The sequence below is a fragment of the Borostomias antarcticus genome, assembly GCF_949987555.1.
Source record: "Borostomias antarcticus genome assembly, chromosome: 22".
NCBI classification, from domain to species: domain Eukaryota; kingdom Metazoa; phylum Chordata; class Actinopteri; order Stomiiformes; family Stomiidae; genus Borostomias; species Borostomias antarcticus.
In genome coordinates, this window is record NC_140255.1 from 10,019,083 (window position 1) to 10,040,294 (window position 21,212).

Here is a 21,212-nt window from a genome sequence, read left to right on the forward strand (position 1 = left end):
CATTTATTTAACAGGAAGATCATGAGAAGGTTTGAGTTAAGGCACCATGGCATCGTTTAATACAACATTGTATAAAGCTTTCCTTCCTTATAAGACGTGGGTTGCTAAAAAAAACACTTTGACCCTCAGTCGATTTCCACACCCGTCTTTCATACAAAGGTACAATGATTATATCATTCATATCAACATTTTCTCATAGCAGTAAAACAGACTGTACTAACCATCTGAGATGTATGACGTTTCACAAAGAGTAAAGCGAGCTACACAGTTAAAAACGATCTTTCAAACATTCACTTTCAACCATTTCCAACTAAAAAAAATACATTATTACATGTAAATAGATTGATTTTGGTCCTAATCATCAAACTAAATGATTTACAGTTCCTTATTGATGAAAAGTCAGTACCTAGATTAAACCCTCAGCCATAATAAACCCATATGTCTAGATGGCTGACCTCTGTCCTACTGTACATGAATCAGTACAGGTTTACAATATTCAACTATGCCATGTCAAGTACATAAACCAGAATATGATACTTAAATCAGAATCAAAATCTGTTTATTTTCCAGGTAGTTTACTACATGTACAGTATACTGTGTGTGCGTGTGTGTGTGTGTGTGTCACGGCTCTTCTCTGTCTTGGCCCCGCATTGGTGGAATGAACTGCCCACTGACATCAGTACAGCAGAGTCACTGCCCATCTTTTGCCACAGGCTCAAAAAACTCAGCTCTTCAAGAAGTACTACCAGAACCCTCCCTCTTAAGCACCTATTGTATTTTCATTTTAGTACTCTTGCACTTTGGCTAAAGCACCAGATTATGCTCTTAGTCACTTGTTTAGAAGGGAGATGCACTTGTGAGTTCTGGCGAGTAGTAGCACACTGACTTCCTACGTTAAACGCAATTATTGTAAGTCGCTTTGGATAAAAGCGTTTGCTGAATGACTGTAATTTAAATGTAATGTTTGTGAGGGACAGCACATTTGTGTGCTTATGTAAGTGTGTGTGTGTGTGTGTTCACTCGTCCTTGTTCAGGGAGCTATAGTATTCAGTCAGGACCTTCCAGGCCTTCATAGCCATGAAGCCCTCTGGGGGGTTCTCCCCGCTGCGAGCCAGCCTTCTCATCTTCGTACCTGAGATGAATTCAAACTCTTCATGTCTGAAAAGGGGACAGGAGAGGAGAGAGGAGGAGATAAATTGGGTTGTGTTGTCCCCCAACCTACGTCTCCTATCAAATAAGTCCATAGCTGGTTGCAGTTGTAGATGTAGTGTTTTAATAGGCTCACCTGTCCTTGTCATAGAAGTCCATGGCCCTCTTGGTCTTGTTGTAGGCGGCCACCCTGAAGGGGATGATCTCCAGGGAGGTGAGCCCGGGCGCCATGGTCAGCACCTTGGCTCCGTGGGTGGGCTCGTACAGGTCCTGATTGGTCAAGGGGTGGGGCATGCCTGCGGGGTCGCGACCCACGATGTAGAAGCTGGCGCCAGCGATCATCCGCGCCCGGCAGTGCCACTGGACCTGAGGGATAAACAAACAAACAAGCAGCCAAACAAATAAACATAACATCGAGAAACAGGAGAATTGCATTGTGGTCTGTATGTGTGATACTGGATGAACACAGAGGTGGCGAGCGAAATGATGACAGCTGGAAAACGGTCATCTCTGATCAAAACGGTCATCTCTGATCAAAACGGTCATCTCTGATAAAAAATGGTCATCTCTGATTAAAACGGTCATCTCTGATAGGTCAAAACATAACGCTTCTACACGGCTGTCAACTACCCTGTCGTAATGGATCAGTGGTTCCCCCGAAGGAACTAAAAGGCCGTCTCTTCTGGAGAATCCTGCAGGCGCAGCAGTACCTCTGTTGGTCCTGCATACATCATGGGCGAGGGGAAGATGGCCACGATGGTGCTGCTGGCGTCCAGCACCCCCTCCTCCAGCACGGCGGCGTGCTGCCTCATCCGCCACGCCAGCGGCACGTCGTCGTCCTTGGTCCAGCCCCCCAGGGGGTGGAGCAGCAGCACGGGGTTCCGGTACCCCCGCTCCAGCAGGCGGCGCCGGGTGTCCTGCATCAGGAGGGCGTGGCCGTTGTGGACGGGGTTCCGCAGCTGGAAGGCAAAGATGGCGTCTGGGGGAGGGGGGGGGGGGCAAACGCGTCAGAGGATCCGTCCACAACATCCGTTGTCGTTATCCGGAATGTTCTCTTGCTGTACACCTTTGTTTTGCTACCATGAACATGTTCCAGCCATGTGTTGAACTATCATGACTGCAATGTAGCCGCCAGAAACAGCTCCCACCTTGACTTCATTCACTCACAGCTAATTTGTCAGTATTATTGGTATATAGTGTGTATATATCCCAGGTGTATATTACTGTACTAAAACTGTACTAATAAAGAGGTTCTATTAGGTTGAAACAGGGTTAACTGAGATCATAGCTCCTTCCTCACCTGCTTTTATCTCCTTGAACCTCTGCTTCAGCTCTCTGGGCGTGAGGCGGTACTGGTCCAGACCATCGTCCCATCTGATTCGCTCTAGGACCTCCAGATCCCCACCCGCCAGCCAATCACCACTCTCCATTACCATCTGTGAGAAATGTGTGTGTTAATTATTAAAATATTATTTATGACACAGATATCTTTCTATCTCTCTCTGTTTCTCTCTCTCCCTCTCACACACACACACACACACACACAGAGGGGACGAGTCCTAACCTTAATGTAGGGGTGTTGAGTGCACGTTGTTCCCCACTGTCGGGCGCAGCGTTCATCCTTGCGGTGCACATAGAACTCCGGGCTGCGCATGATGGCCACGCGGCGACCTCTGAACTCCAGGGCGAAGGCTGCGCAGCCGTCCAGCCTCTCTTTGTCCTCACTGGACACGGGCAGGACGATTGGCACTGAGAGGTTGATGGTCCCACCTGACACACACACACACACACACACACACACACACACACACACACACACACACACACACACACACACTAGGTCACTGACCAGACCTGACACTGAATGATCGTAAGACATCAGCCTGAATAAAGCACTGTATACTCCATAGACGTACTATACTGACTAATGTGCCATATGCTTGACAGGCCCCCTACCGTCCAGGAGAGTGTTGAAGTGCAGCACCTGCAGCAGCTCTCTCTCCCTCATGAAGCCTTTAAGGGGGCTGGCCCAGCCTTCGGCTAGAACCTGCACCCACTGGAGGTCCAGCTGGAGAGAGAGAGGGAAGCAGAGGAGAGGGACAGAGAGGAAGAGAGGAGAGGGACAGAGAGAGAGGCGGAGAGGGACAGACAGAGGGAGAGGGTGGGAGGAGAGATGGTCAGGGGAGGGTGACACCGAGACAGGTCAGAGGGGAAGAAGAGAGGGGCCAGACATTATCAGGGGACTGGGGGGATAAACGGGTAGAGTAGTGGAGAAGATTGGAGAGCAGAGACATAACTTGTTTGTGTGGGGGGGCGGGGGGGGGGGCAGGACAGGGGGACACGATGACGATGTGGAATTTGAAAACGATTGGGGCTTACAATTGTGTTTTTGCAGTATAGAATTGATAGAGGCCTTTGGGCCTAAGAAACTGTTAAAATAATTGTAAGAGTTGCATGTGTGTGTGTGTGTGTGTGTGTGTGTGTGTGTGTGTGTGTGTGTGTGTGTGTGCGTGTGTGTGTATGTGTGTGTGTGAAACAGTTTTTTTGCTTCCCTCTGGAATATGTAGGGATGGGACCCACCCCCCCATTGCTCTCTGTAAAGCGCATAGTGTTGCCTCTGTGTATGAAATGCGCTATACAAATAAAGTTTGATTTGATTTGTGTGCGTATGTGTGTGTGTAAAGGTCACAGAAAGTGCAGGACACACAGGACCAGTGGTGTCCGAGGTGGCAGCAGTGCACCCCAGATAAGAGCAGGGCAGCAGGGTTGGCGGAAGGCCCAGCAGTGTGATACGAGTTGTTTCCAGTAGTACAAAAGGATGCTGTTCTGACTGTTCTTTGTATTATATCTCCCAACTCTCTGGGGATTCAATTACCTGCAAGCTTGCAATAAAATCACTCAAAACTACATTGGTCTCCGGGACGTTTTTGTCACAGACTAGTCTCTCCTATCAGACCTAGAGTGACACCTTGAGGTCCAGAATTATCTTCTTAAAATGGTGTGGGGGGGCAGCAATGGTTACCTTGTTGATGCAGAGGGTGGGCAGTGTTGCTGGTTAGGGGTTAGGGTTGGGGCTAGGTTACCTTGTTGATGCTGAGGGTGGGCAGTGTTGCTGGTTAGGGGTTAGGGTTGGGGCTAGGTTACCTTGTTGATGCTGAGGGTGGGCAGTGTTGCTGGTTAGGGGTTAGGGTTGGGGCTAGGTTACCTTGTTGATGCTGAGGGTGGGCAGTGTTGCTGGTTAGGGGTTAGGGTTGGGGCTAGGTTACCTTGTTGATGCTGAGGGTGGGCAGTGTTGCTGGTTAGGGGTTAGGGTTGGGGCTAGGTTACCTTGTTGATGCTGAGGGTGGGCAGTGTGCTGGCATCGCTGATTGCCAGGTCCAGCTTGTTCTCTGGTACAAACAGCTCCGTCACCTCCTCGGTCACCCCTATGGGCACGATGCTCTGGACACAGACACACACACACACGGATTAACCCTATGGACAACTAGGCACGTGACACAAGACTCGACAAACAAATATATATATATATAAACCTGGTGCACGAAATAGCCTAGCAGTAGCCTGACCCAAAAACATTTTAATGCCAAAAATAGTGGACTTTTGGATCACTAACATCTTTAGCATAAATCAATGGAGTTTAACAAAGTGAAAATTGGCATCGTGGTTAGCAGACATTTTCTGACTAGGAGAGATGATGAAATTAAAATATTTTAGGTTGCTGTACCTACAGTAGCTACATAAGTAATGTAACCACAGTTTAGTGTATGTCTTCTGATGTAAGTAACTACTGTATGTAGGCTAACATAGCTAACCTATGTGTTAGTGGACTAAATAGCGTTGCATTAAAGTTAGGCTATAGTTCACATTTTTCACATTTAAGCTATGCAAGTCGCACTGAAATGAAAAAAGCATTCTGTCCCATTTTGGTTCACATAATTGGTCATAGTGTTCACCTATTCAATGATGTATGCCCCAAAAATTACAAAATTCTACTTTTGTTGTAATCTTATATCAAAGTATATAAGTTCTTATCAAAAAGGACATCAAAGATGCATGGTAGCACTCATCAATAAAAGATACATGGACAGATCCTCTATTTCACTGGTTTATTTTTGGCGTCAATGGAACATGCTAATGTTAGCATGTTTCATTGAGGCCAAAATAAACCGGTCAAACTGGACAACATGCCTGCCCCACGACAACACCAGATGTTTCTGGGGGACTACCACCCCCCCTGAAAAAGATCCTAGGGGAAACCCTGACGTTAAACTTGTTGCTACAGAAAAATGAAGCAACAGCAACTTAGCAATAGTGCAAAGAGACGGTTAAAAAAGATGTAAAAGTGTAGAAATGAAACACTGTAAAGTACAGATACTCAGACTTGAGTAGGCTACAGTAAGAAAGGCTACTTGAGTAGGCTATAGTAAGAAAGTATTTCTAAGGGCCAACACTCCTGTGGATATGAGCTTTGTGTGCATTGGGGGTGGCTGGGGCAGCTGAGTCACTGGTGCCCAGGGGCACCATGAAGTCTTAGTCCAGCCCTGCGCACACACACAGGTCAACAAGTCCTTGCCACAGGGAGGGAAAGTCTCTCCACACAGTAAATCAATTGTAACCAAAGAGAGGAGTAGTCATCATAACAACCAGGCAGGGGTGTCACCAGGAATGTTGGGCCTCATGAAAAGATATTCTCCTGGGCCCCTTAAAGGTGCTCTGTTCAATTTATTGCATTTTTTGTAATAAATAAATAAATAAAAATCCAATATATGCATTAACTAGGTCCAGGGGAGTCATAACTATCTGCACAGAAAATATAGCCAATGGCCTGTCAGCAAATGCAGAATTTATTTTTATTATAAGCGAAGCCGGCTCGTCGCTGAGCCCCACCCCCTGAACGGCACCTTATGGAGTGAAAACGCCCACTTGTTTATATCTGATACGCTGCACCACTGCCCCATCTAGTGGCCGAAAATAGAAAAGAGAAATCGAACTGAGCACCTTTTAAAATATATATATATATATATATATATATATATATATATATATGAAAACTGAGGAGGATTAGAGGGTAAAAGTGAGGTGCGGAGTCTGGGGGTACTCCCATTAAATGTTCAAACACATTTTTCAAGTTGTATTTAATATAATTATTAGCTCAGTGGAAGCAGAGTATTAATGGAATGGAATGGAATGGAATGGCTTGATGGATAACAAGCTGGCTCTGATAAACTCTTCAAAGTGGAAACAGAGCTAATCATTGCTAGTTACTATGTAATGTTAATCATTGTTCTGTTATGTTAGGCTATGTGTTAAGTTAGGCTAGCTACGTAGGTGCTAGTTGACCTCCCAAATATTCCATTACATTATTTCCACGCAACTTAAAACAAAAAATTATATTTCATTGACGTCATGTAATCATCCACCTATCCATCTATCCATCCATCCATCCATCCATCCTTCCACCCATCCAGACTTTTATGACCCTTTTCTCCCCTTCATGACGCCCATGCAACCATGAGTAGTCACGGAGACCGGGAGTAGTCACGGTGACCGGGAGTAGTCATGGTGACCAGAGGTAGTTAGGGTGACCACACAGACCCACCTGCTCCTTGAGCAGCTCCACCAGCTGCTGTATGCACTCGTTCACGGAGGTCTCCCCGGTCTTCAGAACCATATCCGGAGCCTCTGGTCTCTCGTAGTCTGAATCAATGCCGGTGAAGCCTGGGGTGGAGATGAGGCCATGTGAGTAGCACTCTTCAGGAACACACCGTTCTCGCCCCACCCTCGGCTGACAACAGGCTTATACAGTACAATGCAAACCTGAGTAGTTATCGATTACACATACTGTTCCCGTGAGTCCCAGTGATGGTTCAGCCCACCACTAGAGGGCGTCAGCGGGAGTCAGTACCTTTAATCTCCCCGGCGCGGGCCTTCTTGTACAGGCCTTTGACATCTCGGCTCTCGCACACCTCCAGAGGAGCATCTACAAACACCTCGAAGAAAGGCAGGCCCGCGCGCTCGTGCACGCTCCTGGCCTCTGCGCGGTCCTGCACACATACAGTACACACACACACGCACGCATGCACGCACACACACACACACACACACACACACAGGAACAATAGACCCACATATGACTGAAAACCTGTGCTAAAAGACCTCCTCTGACTACAGTGGATTCTCTAGGGGCAAAGTAAGTAATGTCATCCATCGCTTCATTCATTCATTCATTCATTCATTCATTCATTCATTCATTCATTCATTCATTCATTCATTCATTCATTCATTCATTCATTCATTCTCCACTTATTCATCAGCTCACCTTGGTGAAGGGGGAGATGAAGCTGGAGATGCAGACCAGGCCGGCGTCGGCGAACAGTAATGCCACCTCGGCCACACGGCGGATATTCTCCTCGCGGTCCGTGGCGCTGAAGCCCAGGTTCCTGTTGAGGCCTTGGCGGACGTTGTCCCCGTCCAGCGAGTAGCAGGGGATGGCGTGGGAGACCAGATACTCCTCCAGGGCGAAGCCCACCGTAGTCTTACCTGCCCCTGACAGACCTGGACACAGACAGACAGACACACATTTGTGTTAGTGTAGCCCGGCTTAATCTGCATTGTGTTTATGGAGCACACTGGAGGACGACGTGCATTCAAATATCTTTTTATTGTAGACTGTTCCTGCGTGGACATCTGCATGGACATGTAGACAGGGCACGAGAACACATTAGCCTCTGGCAATAGTTTGTTGCTCGTTGGCTAACCCTTGTTGCACCCATATACTCAGTAAAAGGGAAGGAAATAAAGATGCGCAGACAGTTAACCCCACAAGGTCACGCCCCCAGATACCCCAAAACCAATCCCCAGCCCTATGTATAATAAATCAACCAATTAAAATAAAAGGCGAGCAGAAACCCAAGGAAAATAATAATTATTAAAGTTATACAATAAGAAAATCTAGTGGAACAATATTAATCCTGTTACATTAGCCTCCTACGCTAAATCCAGTTACTACCTGCCCAAGACAAACCCACAGACAGATGCACAGGACTGTGTTACATGAGCTAAAGCATGTTGAGCTAAAGCCAATTGCAAACTACTGTGTACGGTCTGTCTGCTCAGAGATATTCTGAGTACCCAGAAGCTCTCGCTGCAGCAAAAACCTCTGGGAACAAGCAAACAAACATTGAATTTTCAACCGGATGCTGATTGGCCCACACAGACAGTGGGCTGTGCGGAGAGGCTGACTTGGCCTCTGATTGGTCACTGACCGCAGATTTCAAGGTATTACTAACGAGTCCTGCACTCTAGCGAGCTGTCGGGAGCATATCTGGCACACAAAGTGCGATTTACTTGGACTTTCTTCCAAAGTGTATAACCTAAATTCGTTTTTCATTTAGTCACAACTATTCGCTCACAATGAAATAATGTTCAAATGCAGCTGGGTTTGAAAGGTAGGCTAATGCGCTGGCTCCGCCCCTCTGCCCGTGATTCATGGCGCTCCAGACTACCTCAGACCAGACCACGAGAACGTCCTCTTGGTCTAATGGTAGACTGTTGGGGTTATTGAGCTGGAGCCCGGGGTTGGATGCCCACCTGTTAGCCAGACGGTGCAGCCCCTGAAGCCCCCTCTGGTGCCCACCACCTGGCCTCGCTTGGTCCTGCTCACATGGTGGGCCTGGTACACCACATTGGTGGCCCTCTGGAGGTCCTGCACACACACACAGGCACAGAAGGAAAGAGCGAGGGAGGGAGGGAGGGAGGGAGGGAGGGAGGGAGGGAGGGAGGGAGAGTGGGTAGGAGAGCGGCAGAGAGAGAGAGCGGGTGGGAGATGCAGAGAGAGAGGAAAAGAGAGTGAGCGAGGCAGAGAGAGAGAGAGAGAGAGAGAGGGAGGGAGGGAGGGAGGGAGGGTTGGTCAGACAAGGAAACAAACAGGCCTATTCATCAAGCCTGACTGTAGTTACTGCTGATGCTCTGCTCGGTCAGTGGAAGCCCACTCAGGGATGGAGCTATAGCTCTCTGTGTGGGACTGAGGCCAGGTTGAACTCAGCTGGGTTGGCCTAGCCAGAACCACGTGATACTAAGGGGAAGTCATATGGAGCGCTGTCTCTCTCTCTCTCTCTCTCTCTCTCTCTCTCTCTCTCTCACTCACACACACACACATACACACACACACACACACACACACACACACACAGCCCCACTGTTCTGAGTCAACAGAACTTTTCAACGAACCCTTGTTTTAGGGATAGATATTCTACAACTGGCTCAGTAGTGTACAGTGCAACACAATTCAAGATTCAAGATATGTTTAATCACATACATGGTTTACACATACAAGGAATTTGACATGGGTAATGTTATACGCTGATGAAGACGACATATGACAGGGTGCAGGACAGCCAAAGAACAGACTAATGCCCTACTGTTATATAATAATTACTAATTTCATTTCAAATGTCGTTTCTGAAAATTATGTCATTAACAATGGCTAATATTACGAATAACCTACTGCTATGCTACATGTAGAATATACCACGTTTTGATAGCCTACTGTCTGAGTAGGTAAAGATAATCTGGAAGTAAAATATTCTACAGTTGAGTGAACGGTTCAGTGAGGTAGTGAAACAAGACGAACATTTGCTCACAAAAACAGCATGTGGAACATTTCCTAATTACATGGGTCTGAGTCATTAAACTTTGGGCATCTTTAGAGAACTTCCTATTACAGAAGCCGAACATTCAGCATTTACTAATCAGCCACAATCTATCGGTTATTTTTGCGCGATGCGAATGCAGACTACACTGCCGATCACTGCTCTCTCTCTCTCTCTCTCTCTCCAAACTTCTCCGAACGGACAGGCTACACCTCAAAACGTAGGATAGGCTATATCTTCCAAAAGCAGTGACATCCTACCGTTCTTTGCTTTTTGATCCCATACATCGCTCCGCCGCTGTAGATTTTTTTTTATCGACCTTTGTCCAGTTGTTAAATTATTCCGCAATTTAAGTTAGTTTGCCGGCTGGCTGGGATAGGCTACAGTAGACTGTCTCTATTAACCACTGCTCAAGACACGTAGCATTTCTGTGGCCCTGCCTTCCTAGAGCCCCCTCCTCCTCGGATCAAAATTCAGTAGAACACTGCTCTAAAACGTCAGAAGCACGACATTCTTCTGGGGTTGGCTGGGAAAGCACTGCTGAAATACGAGAAGCAGAAAGATCTTGAGCAATGTAAGATGCATCACCATATACAAAATATGAGGCATACAAAAGACAAACGACCACAAGATCAGTTATGTTTCAAACTTTAAGAAAGGTTTATTAAAGCTTAAAAAGGCGAGGTACGAACCCGTACATAATTTGGCTTCATGCTGTAGTTAAAGAGCTAAACTAATTCAAATAAAACGGTTTGGCCTATATGTTATAGAAAACAATCCAATAGACCCAAAATATCACCCAGGCAAATTAACGGCAAATTAACTGACAAAAAAGCTGTTTTAAACTCTTAAAATACTGAGAATATGTGCAAAAAATATCAGTCCACACACACTGATTTTATAAAGGATACAATTCATTGCGAGTCCCATCACCTTGAAAGCAGTCACTTAATAAGGCCATGACTCGGGTTTACAAAGACGGATACAGTACATCAAGACATGTCTACTTTTGGAATACAAATATGATCTCTTGTCAATGGATGACAGAGAAGGCAGAGGTCATGGATCTGTAAAAGATTAAATAGCCGTGAAACATCTTAACCTGTATAAAGCTCTCCCTCTTATGAAAAATAAACTGTTGGTTTGATTTTGACTCCCATCGATTATCAAAAGCAGAACAAAGCAAACGTCAAACAGCATTATCAAAACGTGTGCAGAATTGACACCTGAAAGATGAGTAAGACTTATGATGGTGAAGCATGTGTCTTTTGTGAGTACTAAATCAAGTGTTCCCTACCTTGAGTTTGATTCTGTTACCCTCTCAATGCATCCCCTGACTGTCACTACACTGTCACTGACACTATGGACCGGAGGGAGCCCAGACAGCTTGCTTTGGTGCTCAGACGTTTCTCAGAGAGGACAGTTGACAGTTCACTTATTATTTATGGCATGGCATAAATAAGAGAGAGAGAGAGAGAGAGAGAGAGAGACAGACAGAATGGCATTCTCCTCATTTGATTTGACACTAGATATTGCATTCTTTGTATATTTTGCATGTTTGTATATTCTGTGTACCTACTGTAATTTAGTCCCTGAATGTGCCTTTTTGTTGTCCTTACTGCCTGTAACACAGCAATCTCAGAATCAAAATCAGATTCAGAATCAGAAGAATCATCTATCTAGCAGGTCTCTGTAGATCTCCCTGTACAGGGAGGCATCATAGCTGACCCCAGGGAAGGTCTGTCTGTACCAAATTTCACCTGATTTGGCCTGAAGCTATTCACATTTGAAATACAGGAACTTCACACCAATCAGGTGAAATCTGCTACAGGCATTAGACAGACCTCTCAAGCCCCTCGTTTCCAGCTCACAGCTCAGAGTTGTGCCTGGGTCGGTGAGGAGGGTTGCTGTAGTGTGCAGTCGGGGGCTTGTCACATTCCTCGTGGAAGTTGCATCCCTCCAGCAGGTCTCTGTAGGTCTCCCTGACCGTCTGGTACAGGGGGGCGTCGTGGCTGCTCCCGGGGAACCTCAGAGGCGTCTCGTTGAGGAGCATCTGCAGCCGCGGGCCCTCACTGCACTCGTACAGGACGAAGAGCAGGTTGGCGGCGTAGGGCACGATGCGTCCGGTCCGGAAGGTGCGGCCCTGCTGGGAGGCGAAGTTGTCCGCCCTGAGCGCGGTCTCGTCCCGGAAGAAGCCCATGAGGGAGAGGAGCGGGAGGAGGGTCTCGCCGTGGCCCACCTGGACGGTCACCGCCTCCGACACCTGGCCCAGCCTGAGGGCCAGCAGAACACGACGGAGGACAGGGTTCACTCTTTGTCACGGATATGTGAAATATCCCTTGAAATACCACAACCGCAGCCACACAATTACAGTGTTATTACTCAATTACTAGTAGTACTATAACTCTAATTACAGTGGTGACAATTAGAGGACATCCTGTGGAGACGTTCTGTGTGCAGAATGGAAAACAACATTGCTCCATCATTGCCACGTAGTAGGTGGCCTCCATAGCCCATTGTCTATAGGTGTTGTAACCCAATCACAGGGTAACATGTCCCCGTTATAACCCCAGGCTACAACACCAACAGGGAGTAAGCCTGCCTACATAACAATGAACATTTCAATAGACAAAGGATACCATTATCACACCATCTTCCGGTGAGCCAGTCCCCAGAGAAGGTCTGCGGTAGGACGGTGTTGGCCTGGATCACCTGACCCACCCACCTGATCTGATGTGTAGCCTGGTCCAGGCGACTGAAGAGATCGTGGAAGAGCGTGCAGCTGGATTTGCGGTTGATATCATGACCATAACCTCTCTTCCAATACTGCTTCAGGTCATTCTTGTACTCTAGCACCTGGAAGAGGCAAAAACCCACACTCAGATAGATAGGCTTAACGTAGTCGTTCAATAGAGCATAGTCAAAAAACTAATGTTTTTTCATTATCACATGTTTCGACCCTGCACCTAAAGAAGTTCTGTTATTTGATCCTACTGTACACCACACTGAAAGGGCTGCAGACTGACGTGGAAACACGCCGCTTGCACGTTTAACTTACTACAAAAAAGATTAAGTCAGTCTGAAGACTTTTCGTTTGTTACATTGTTCATAGATAACACAATCACCAGACCTTTGGGAGGAACTGACATCTTTGCACCTTTGCGCAGTAGGACACATGCACAGTTTGAAGTTGAGTCAAGCTTGCCATTCTTTATTTGTGGGAACTATAACTTACTGCAGATTACTGCAGTTATACTGCAATTTATTCCCAGGGAATCTGACTTTGTTGAAATCACAAAGCTAACTAGTGCTGCGAGCAGCAGTGAGCGGGCCCTCGCACCCCACGTGGGTCGGGGTGTGGCGCCGTTAAAGGGTGTGCTATTTCGGTGTCCAGTACTGACAGAAACTTCCTGTCACCAGTAGGTGGCGCTCTAAGCGTGACTCAATACCGACGCATAGATGTGTTCAGGACAGTACCTTGATGAAGCGTGAGAAATGTTGTGTAAATCGGACAAAGTATGTAGGAGTTATGAGGACTTCCTGTAAGCAGTAGGTGGCGCTGTAGGTATGACGCAATACTGACCTACAGATGTGTTCAAGATGCGACCTTCATCAAGCATGAGCAATTTGGAGTAAATCGGATAATGTATGTAGGAGTTATGAGTACTTCCTGTTTCACCAGTAGGTGGCGCTGTAAGTGTAACTCAATACCGACGCATAGATGTGTTCAGAAGGTGACCTTCATGAAGCGTCAGCAATTTGGTGCAAATCGGATGATGTATGCTGGAGTTATGAGGACTTCCTGTTTCACCAATAGGTGGCGCTATAAGTATGACGCAATACTGACACATAGATGTGTTCAGGACAGAACCGTCATGAAGCGTGAGATAAATCGGACAAATCGGATAATGTATGGAGGAGTTATGAGGACTTCCTGTTTCACCAATAGGTGGCGCTATAAGTATGACGCAATACTGACACATAGATGTGTTCAGGACAGAACCTTCATGAAGCGTGAGATATATCGGACGAATTGGATAATGTATGGAGGAGTTATGAGGACTTCCTGTTTCACCAATAGGTGGCGCTATAAGTATGATGCAATACTGACACATAGATGTGTTCAGGACAGAACCGTCATGAAGCGTGAGATATATCGGACAAATTGGATAATGTATGGAGGAGTTATGAGGACTTCGTGTTTTATGGCGAAATGTCCAACTTTGGCGGGGCGCCACGGCAAGGGTGTTTGGTGAAAACTCAATTTTTTTGATAACTTTTGATCACAAAGGTCTTAAGATGAAGCTGACCCGATATGAAGTTGATCGGATGAAATCTGTAGGAGGAGTTCGTCGAAGTACGAGGCATGGAAATGGTCAAAACAAGGACAAAATGGCACATTAAGAGCAAAATGGCGGACTTCCTGTTGCATGTTGGGTATAGCTCCAAGAGACATTTAAGTGTGGCTCGATGAAATACATATGCCCACTGAATTTCGTTTGCCTACATCAAACTGAAAGGTGGGGCTCGCCATTTTAAACTTTCCAGGGGGCGCTCTTGAGCCGTTTTGCCACGCCCATTTCCGTCACCCATGAATTATCAAATTTTTCACCGGGACTGATGTATCTGCAAAGTTTCATCCGTTTTCATCGATGTTTAGGCCGCCAAAAAGGCATTTGTTTGGGGAGAAGAAGAAGAAGAAGGTAGAAGGTAGAAGGTAGGAGAATAATAATTCTTCGAAATTCAATAGGGCCTCGCACCGCCAGTGCTCGGGCCCTAATTATAGCTGCTGAGCAGCACTGAGTTGGGCCGGGTACTTTGCGGAGGAAGAGGAAGGAGGAAGAAGAGGAAGAGGAGGAGATAAATGACAAATACACAAGGGTCTCTGCCTGAACCAAAATTATTTAAAACTTCTTAAATTAAAAAATATCTTTAAAATCATGTGATTAAAATCCACACAATACAATGCTTGTGTAGAACTTGACTGACCCGCACAAAGCCAAAGATGAACTACTGTAGAACGGAGATTGCGAGCTAGGGCCGCTTGTCCAACATCAGTGTCTGACCTCACAAATGCTCTTCTGGATGAATGGGCAAAAATTCCCAGACACACTCCAAAATCTTGTAGAAAGCCTTCCCAGAAGAGTGGAAGCTGTTATAGCTGCAAGGGGGGACCAACTCCATATTAGTGCCTATGAATTTAGAATGGGATGTCATAAAAGCTCCTGTAGGTGTAATGTGCACTGTAAGTGTCCCAATACTTTTGTCCATATAGTGTATATCTATCTTCCTTCTACTGTATCTTCTCCACAAACTGGCTGGGGTTAGAAATGTTTTTGGTTTGTCTTTCTGATTGCAGATTGAGTGCAGGTGTGCTCAATCCGACAATGCTGGAGTCAATGTGGCAGGTTGTACTATTTCGAGTTCGAGTATTTGAACAGCTAAAACATCACCAACGATCTTATTTGAGTCATCACATGGCCGTGGAAGCTACAAAGTTGTTACAAAAGCTACAAAGTCGTTCGAAGACACAAAGTGTGGATAAGATAAAGTAAAAATTAATGAAAATGACAATTCTGCTTGCCGTTCACAACGTGTTGTGTGCACCGCCATTGTGCTACTGACATCAGGTTTGTTTATCGGACCTGGTGAATGTCACCCGAGTTCCCAACCTAAAAGTCCGACTTAAGTAACCGTTCTATTGCAATTTTTTCCGTGTCGGAGGTCGGATCTTTCCGAGTTCCGAGTACAATAGAACGCAGCATTAGCCCACAATGCCAGTTGAGAACCTATGTGCAAAGTTTGGTGAATTTTCATGCATGGGAAGTCAGACTTCCTAAAGAGAAGAAGATTCAGAAGAATATTGGCAAATACAAGTGGGACACTGCACTTTGTGACGCAGGTGTGTCAGTCTTTGTGGCATGTTTTGTCATTGCTGCACACCTGCACCTTCCTCCTCCTACCTGAGCATCGGCCTTATCAAACAGTTGACACCAGGGGGAGTGGAGAGACTTGATGGCGAATTCATAGGCGCAGAGGAAGAAGGCAGCCTCCACCATATCTGCAGCACAGTAGCAAAAGTAGAGCACATCTAATTATGTCAGTGAAACCCAGTCATGAGTGAGATTTCACACTAATGCTGGAGACAGGGTCAAACATTAGGGTCCTACTCATTTTGCTTCCCAGTTTCTGAGCACTAACATCCTGATGTTTGGGAATGTTGATAGTCTGGACTATGATCCTTGTTCTAACCTGGGGTGATGAGGCTGTAGGGCGCTTGCAGGCGATTGGCCAGCTTCCTCTGCACCCTCTGCATCTCGGCGGAGGCCTTAAACAGCTTCACCTCCCTGAGGGCGGTCTTGTTCTTCTCCACGTCCTCCACAAAGCGCTGACACTGGTCGAAGAACCGCATCAGGTCATCATTTATCTCATGCAGGTGTCCGATCTCTGCACATACGACAGGGGACATGCCTTATATGGTCATAAGAGTTGAGCTGTCCCATATAGGCTTTTCCACTTTTAGTTGCAGCTTTCTGACGGTCACGGAGTTCCTTCCAGCAACTAGTACGTAGATGGTGGACAATCAATCAATCAATCAATCAAAGCTTTATTTGTATAGCGCATTTCATACCCAGAGGCAACGCAATGCGCTTTACAGAGAACAAGGGAGGTGGGTATACGACCCACCCCTACATATTCCAGACAATGACACACTCACACCAGCAGTGTCAACCTCATTCTGCTTGAATGATCCAAGATGGCGCGGACCACTCCAGTCACGTTAGCTCTGCTAAGATTGTGTTTATATTGCTGTGTGCACAATCTAACATTTCACTACTCGTTGTAGCTGTATGATGTATGTGACTAGTCTCAATGCCAGACCCATGATAATTCAGTACTTATCAGCACTAATCAGTTCCCAGTTAGCTAATGTTCCCAAACTGGCTATTTGGTACCATCCATAGTCTATCTGTCTGCCAATTCTATCAGTTTGACCCTACATGTCCCAGCTAATCATGGGTGACTGTGTCCTTGATATAGGCAGTGGTCGAAGAACTAGGTGTATAATAGTATCTGTGGCAGACTGTATTATGTAGTATGCGGAGCGCAGCGATTCAACGTAATATTTGTGTCCGGAGAGACTAGTATGTGACAAATAATCATGACTTTGACAAACATCCATTGAAGATAATCTTATTTAGACAGTCATTAAAGCTCACCTTTCACATTCCAGAGGCTGAGCAGGCCATCTTGGAACGCTTCAATGCTGTCAACACATCTGTGTTTAGAACTGGTTATGAACTTCATGCGGTGGCCGCGGAGGTTCTCCTCTGACACTAGCGAGGGGAACATGGTTGCCAGTCTGATGGCTAGGTGTCTGTGATCATCTCGTCCCTTCTCTACAAGTTTACCATCCATATCTTCCGTGTACCACATCTTCCATTCGTGTTTTATCTCATTCAGCCACCTATCGGCGCTCAAGGCTTCATTTACTACCAAATCGTAGAGTCGTTGCATCTTCTTGATGTTTTTGGTCGTCGGGTATCGCGTCCCATGCCGAATGATGGCGGTCAGATGAATCGCGGTGCAATCGGACGGTGGTTTTAAAATCGATTTATTAACGGTCAGGATGTCGTCTCTAAGATACGTGTTAACCTCCTCATACCTGCCTTTCGTACCGAAGTAGGTCGCAATCGCCGGTATTTTTGAATCGACATTGTTACCGTTTGCAATAGAGCAGTAAGACAGGCGAGTCAATGCAAAGCTAAATGTAGTCAAAATTAAACCTTGTTTGGAAAGCGCGGGTGTCATTTTGTCAGATAACTAGCCCCGCAAAGCTGTACATTTGGCATCGCTAGTTAGCTACCAACACGCTGTTTGTTTACGCTAGGCAGCCGCCGTGCGCTTTCTTTTCTGTTGTTCCGTGTTGTGTGGCCTTTGAACTTTGCTGAGTTGGCCAACCATTATGTAACCATGCGTTATACCGATAATGGAACACGTTCAATTGTGGGACAAATAAGCACAATATCATGATAACGAACAAACAAAGAGTACGTTATCAAATGCTCCCGTGTCTTTGTTATCAAAAAAATATAGTTAAAACGAATGAAATATCTTTATTCTTACGGTTCCAGGACAGTCAACCCCCAACAACCGGCAGAGGGCGACTAAACACCATTTAAAATCTAGAGCCCCCGCGGTCGAGCGAATCGCATCACTTTGCAAGTGTGTGCCTTTTGCACGAGGCACAGATTTCCCTGCACATAGGATTTCTCTACGACCCATTAAAGCAGATTTAGCCATGGCTACCAACCCACATGAACCAATGACTCTTTTGTAGACGGCTTACTTGCTAATTAGACAATGCAACGTGCTTTTCAGGTAGCTCGGGTACCTACAGTTGCAGATTAATGTTTTACAGCAAATCGAGTTGACGGTAGAGGCGGTAGCTTCGCCAGACACCTTGATTGACAGGTATCGCGGACGTCTTCAGCACCTGATGCATTCCCAGGTCAAGGTGAGCGACAGAACGCTAGCTAGGCTAGACATGCAATCAACGTACGAAGGAGCATATTCATTCTAATTAGCTGGCTATTGCTGGCTTGCTGCTACGGGGGTGGTTCGAGTCAGCGCATCCAGAGTCTCTGCAAGCTAACGTAGCTCTGTATATCTAGTGAATGACCCCACATTTGCCGTGAACATTATCTAGTAGTCTAGAGACAGTCTCTGCCTCCCATTCTTTCCCCTGGCACGAACTAACGTTAGACAGGTCGATAGCTAGAAATTGCCTATCTTAATCTCTTTTGTGTTCTGACCTGATCAGTGTGTGTTTAGGACGCTGAAATGAGAACTTGCACTCTTCAGGCACACTGCTAAATTAACTAACCTTCATTGTACTAACCTTCATTGTACTAGCTAAAGACTGAGTCAATGCATGTATGTTAGCAGCCACTTGCCTTTTAAATAGGCACCCCTTTTTTTTTTTTTTCATTTAACCTGGTGAGTCAGTTAAGAACAAACTAAGTATTGTGCTAGCTGATGGTCTTGATATTGTCTCCTACCAGCCACCCACAGTGGGAGAGAGAAGATGCCATCTGCACTGTGTGTGGCCTGATCTCTCCCTGCTCTGCTCTGTTGTAGCTGTTTATTTCCAACATGACTGAAGGCTTTGGCTGTAGCGTGTGGAAAATGTGAGCCAGCCCTTCCCCATGTGGAATAAGCTGTCCTTAGAGAGATGGGCAGAGAGCATAGGCGGTCTGTGAGAGTCTAATTCACAGACCTAGATTAGCTGGATAAGTAGACTATGTTCTCAGACTTAAAAGCCATCTTCATCATGAGTACTCTGCTTACATTCTACTTGATATGATGAGTGTCAAAGCTGGTGGTGAAGTTGTGTTCAACAGTCAGTGAGTCAGTCAGGTCAGGCAGCCAACCAGTCAATCTGCTAGTCAGTCAGTCCAATCAGCCAGCCAGCCAGCCAGTCATTCAGTAAGTCGACCAACCAGTCAGTAAGTTAATCACAATCTAAAGGGCACAGACTGTCGACGTGTCAATGTGAAGGTGTCAACTCGACACTCTCTGCCACAGACAGACCACATGACAAATGGTGACCATGTCACCTTAACCACTCTGGATAGGCCAACCAAAGGTCACAGTTTCATGTAATAGATTATGCAATTGTGCTGTGTTGTGCCATCTGAGCTCAGTATGGCGATATTATGTCTGTCTGTATGTGACTAAGACGATCATCTGTTATACCTAATCAATCCGCAAATGTGTGGTTTTAACATGACTGCCATTTCTTCAAAACACTGGTTTGTACTTGGGGTGGGGGTTAGGGAGAGAGAGCATTCCTCAACAGACTCCATATCTCTGCATTTCAGCTTCTAAATCATACCAGCTGGTTATCTCTGTTGGCCCACAAGCACGCAGGCCTAGACGGTAGTTTTCAAGTGGATCTTCAGCTGAATGCTAGCAGGCCTTCCTGTAATTTCCCCACCAGGAAACTCTTGTCTGTCTCAATAAAATACATGCCCTAAAGCTCGACATTGTGTTGAGGGGAACGTAGCAAGAGTTCGAAGTTGGCAACCTCTCCTGACCACCTCACCTCTGTAAGCTCACCAACTAAAGCAGCTTTTAGTGCGAGACCGAGAGCCTCTAAGTTGATAACAGAATATGAAGTGGTGAATTGTTCAGATGCTGGTCCTGCAGAAATGCCTGTGCTGTGTGTATTGTGGAGTGTAGAGTATGGTCCCTGGGCATCCACCCATGAGCTGTCTGTGAAGTATGCCGTGCTCCTGGGTGGGGAGGTCAGTGCAGAGATACAAGGGAAAACCTGGCGGAGATCCCACCTTTTATCTCCCAGCATGCTTCTCTCCCAAGCCCAATGTTGACGCTGCACTGTGCTTCAGGTCAGGTGTGGGGGTACTTCCTATTTGCAGAGACCCTAGAACTCTGTTCAGAAGTAATAACTTTGGTCTTAATCTTTAATAGGCTAATCTTCTCCTCTCTGAAAGGGACATTGTAAAAAGTGACGTCGTAAATCCAACCGCAGGGTCACAGATTAAGCCTCCTCCGCTGAAAGATGCTGTTGAGGTCGCTTGCCAGCCAGGGCGTCTGTGCCGAGGTGCTGAGCGGGGCGGTTTTCGTGGGACAGGGAGTCGCTGAAGTGAGTCAGAATGGGCCGGTGCGCCGCCTCACTGTCCAAGCTGCTGAAGTGTCGAGCCACCAGAAGCTGCCGTGAAATGGAATGAGCTGCTCCAGCAGACGCCACAGTGGCTAGTTAGGCTCTCTCTCTCTCTCTCTCTCTCTCTCTCTCTTCCCTCCCTCCCTCCATTTATTGTTCTTAGGGGATTATGAGAGGACCAGATTGGTTGAACCTGTATGACACGCCTTTTGAATAGCTGGAGGCGAATACGAGGATGCAGGATAGTTTTTCAGAGTGATTGTGAATTCCCTTGCCATAGCCAGTCGGGGAGAGCAGAACATAACATAGCACTTCAACTGACAAGAGACCTGTTAGCTGAAAGGTGAGTGTACTCTGACTTATTGTTAAGCATTTTGACCACATCTGATTGACCGTCTAGGCTCTATCCATACTAGGTAGCTTAGTTGGTAAATCAATGAATGTAACAAACTGTGCTTGTTTCCATACGTTGACTGAGGAACCAACATTTCAGCACTTAAAGGGGTAGTGCGCTATTTTCGACATTAAGCCCTATTTATGATATGTCTAACATCAATCTGAGACATGGAAACCATAATTTTATTGATCGCGCCAGTATTGAGCTAGTCGGAGATTTTCATCCGACTCAAATTCCTATACAATGTAAGTGGCCAGGGCATGTGAATGTGTAGCTTTTTCCGACAAGGGAAGCTCATGGTTTAATATTACTTGATCTCAGTATGTTA

The 21,212-nt window shown here is 46.2% G+C and overlaps 2 protein-coding genes across 3 annotated transcripts; both read right to left on the bottom strand.

Annotated features, from left to right (window-relative positions):
* Nucleotides 1-35: 35 nt before the first annotated feature.
* On the bottom strand, nucleotides 36-10,196 carry papss2b (3'-phosphoadenosine 5'-phosphosulfate synthase 2b). Its single transcript, XM_084455815.1, has 12 exons — nucleotides 10,061-10,196; nucleotides 8,740-8,854; nucleotides 7,469-7,704; nucleotides 7,055-7,193; nucleotides 6,749-6,867; nucleotides 4,477-4,590; nucleotides 3,106-3,217; nucleotides 2,714-2,919; nucleotides 2,450-2,585; nucleotides 1,860-2,128; nucleotides 1,286-1,515; nucleotides 36-1,158 (listed from the first exon to the last, which is right to left on the bottom strand). Exons 1-12 carry the CDS (start codon nucleotides 10,085-10,087, stop codon nucleotides 1,017-1,019), a joined length of 1,845 nt encoding a protein of 614 aa, XP_084311941.1. The 5' UTR covers nucleotides 10,088-10,196; the 3' UTR covers nucleotides 36-1,016.
* A 269-nt stretch (nucleotides 10,197-10,465) lies between these two features.
* Nucleotides 10,466-17,699, bottom strand: minpp1b (multiple inositol-polyphosphate phosphatase 1b). Of its 2 annotated transcripts, none has more exons than XM_084455958.1 (5): nucleotides 17,021-17,699; nucleotides 16,053-16,247; nucleotides 15,764-15,861; nucleotides 12,526-12,656; nucleotides 10,466-12,073 (listed from the first exon to the last, which is right to left on the bottom strand). In XM_084455958.1, exons 1-5 carry the CDS (start codon nucleotides 17,610-17,612, stop codon nucleotides 11,668-11,670), a joined length of 1,422 nt encoding a protein of 473 aa, XP_084312084.1. In that variant the 5' UTR covers nucleotides 17,613-17,699; the 3' UTR covers nucleotides 10,466-11,667. The 2 variants fall into 2 exon arrangements, with proteins under 2 accessions (XP_084312084.1, XP_084312083.1); XM_084455957.1 differs by having other exon boundaries at nucleotides 12,451-12,656.
* Between the last annotated feature and the right edge of the window lie 3,513 nt (nucleotides 17,700-21,212).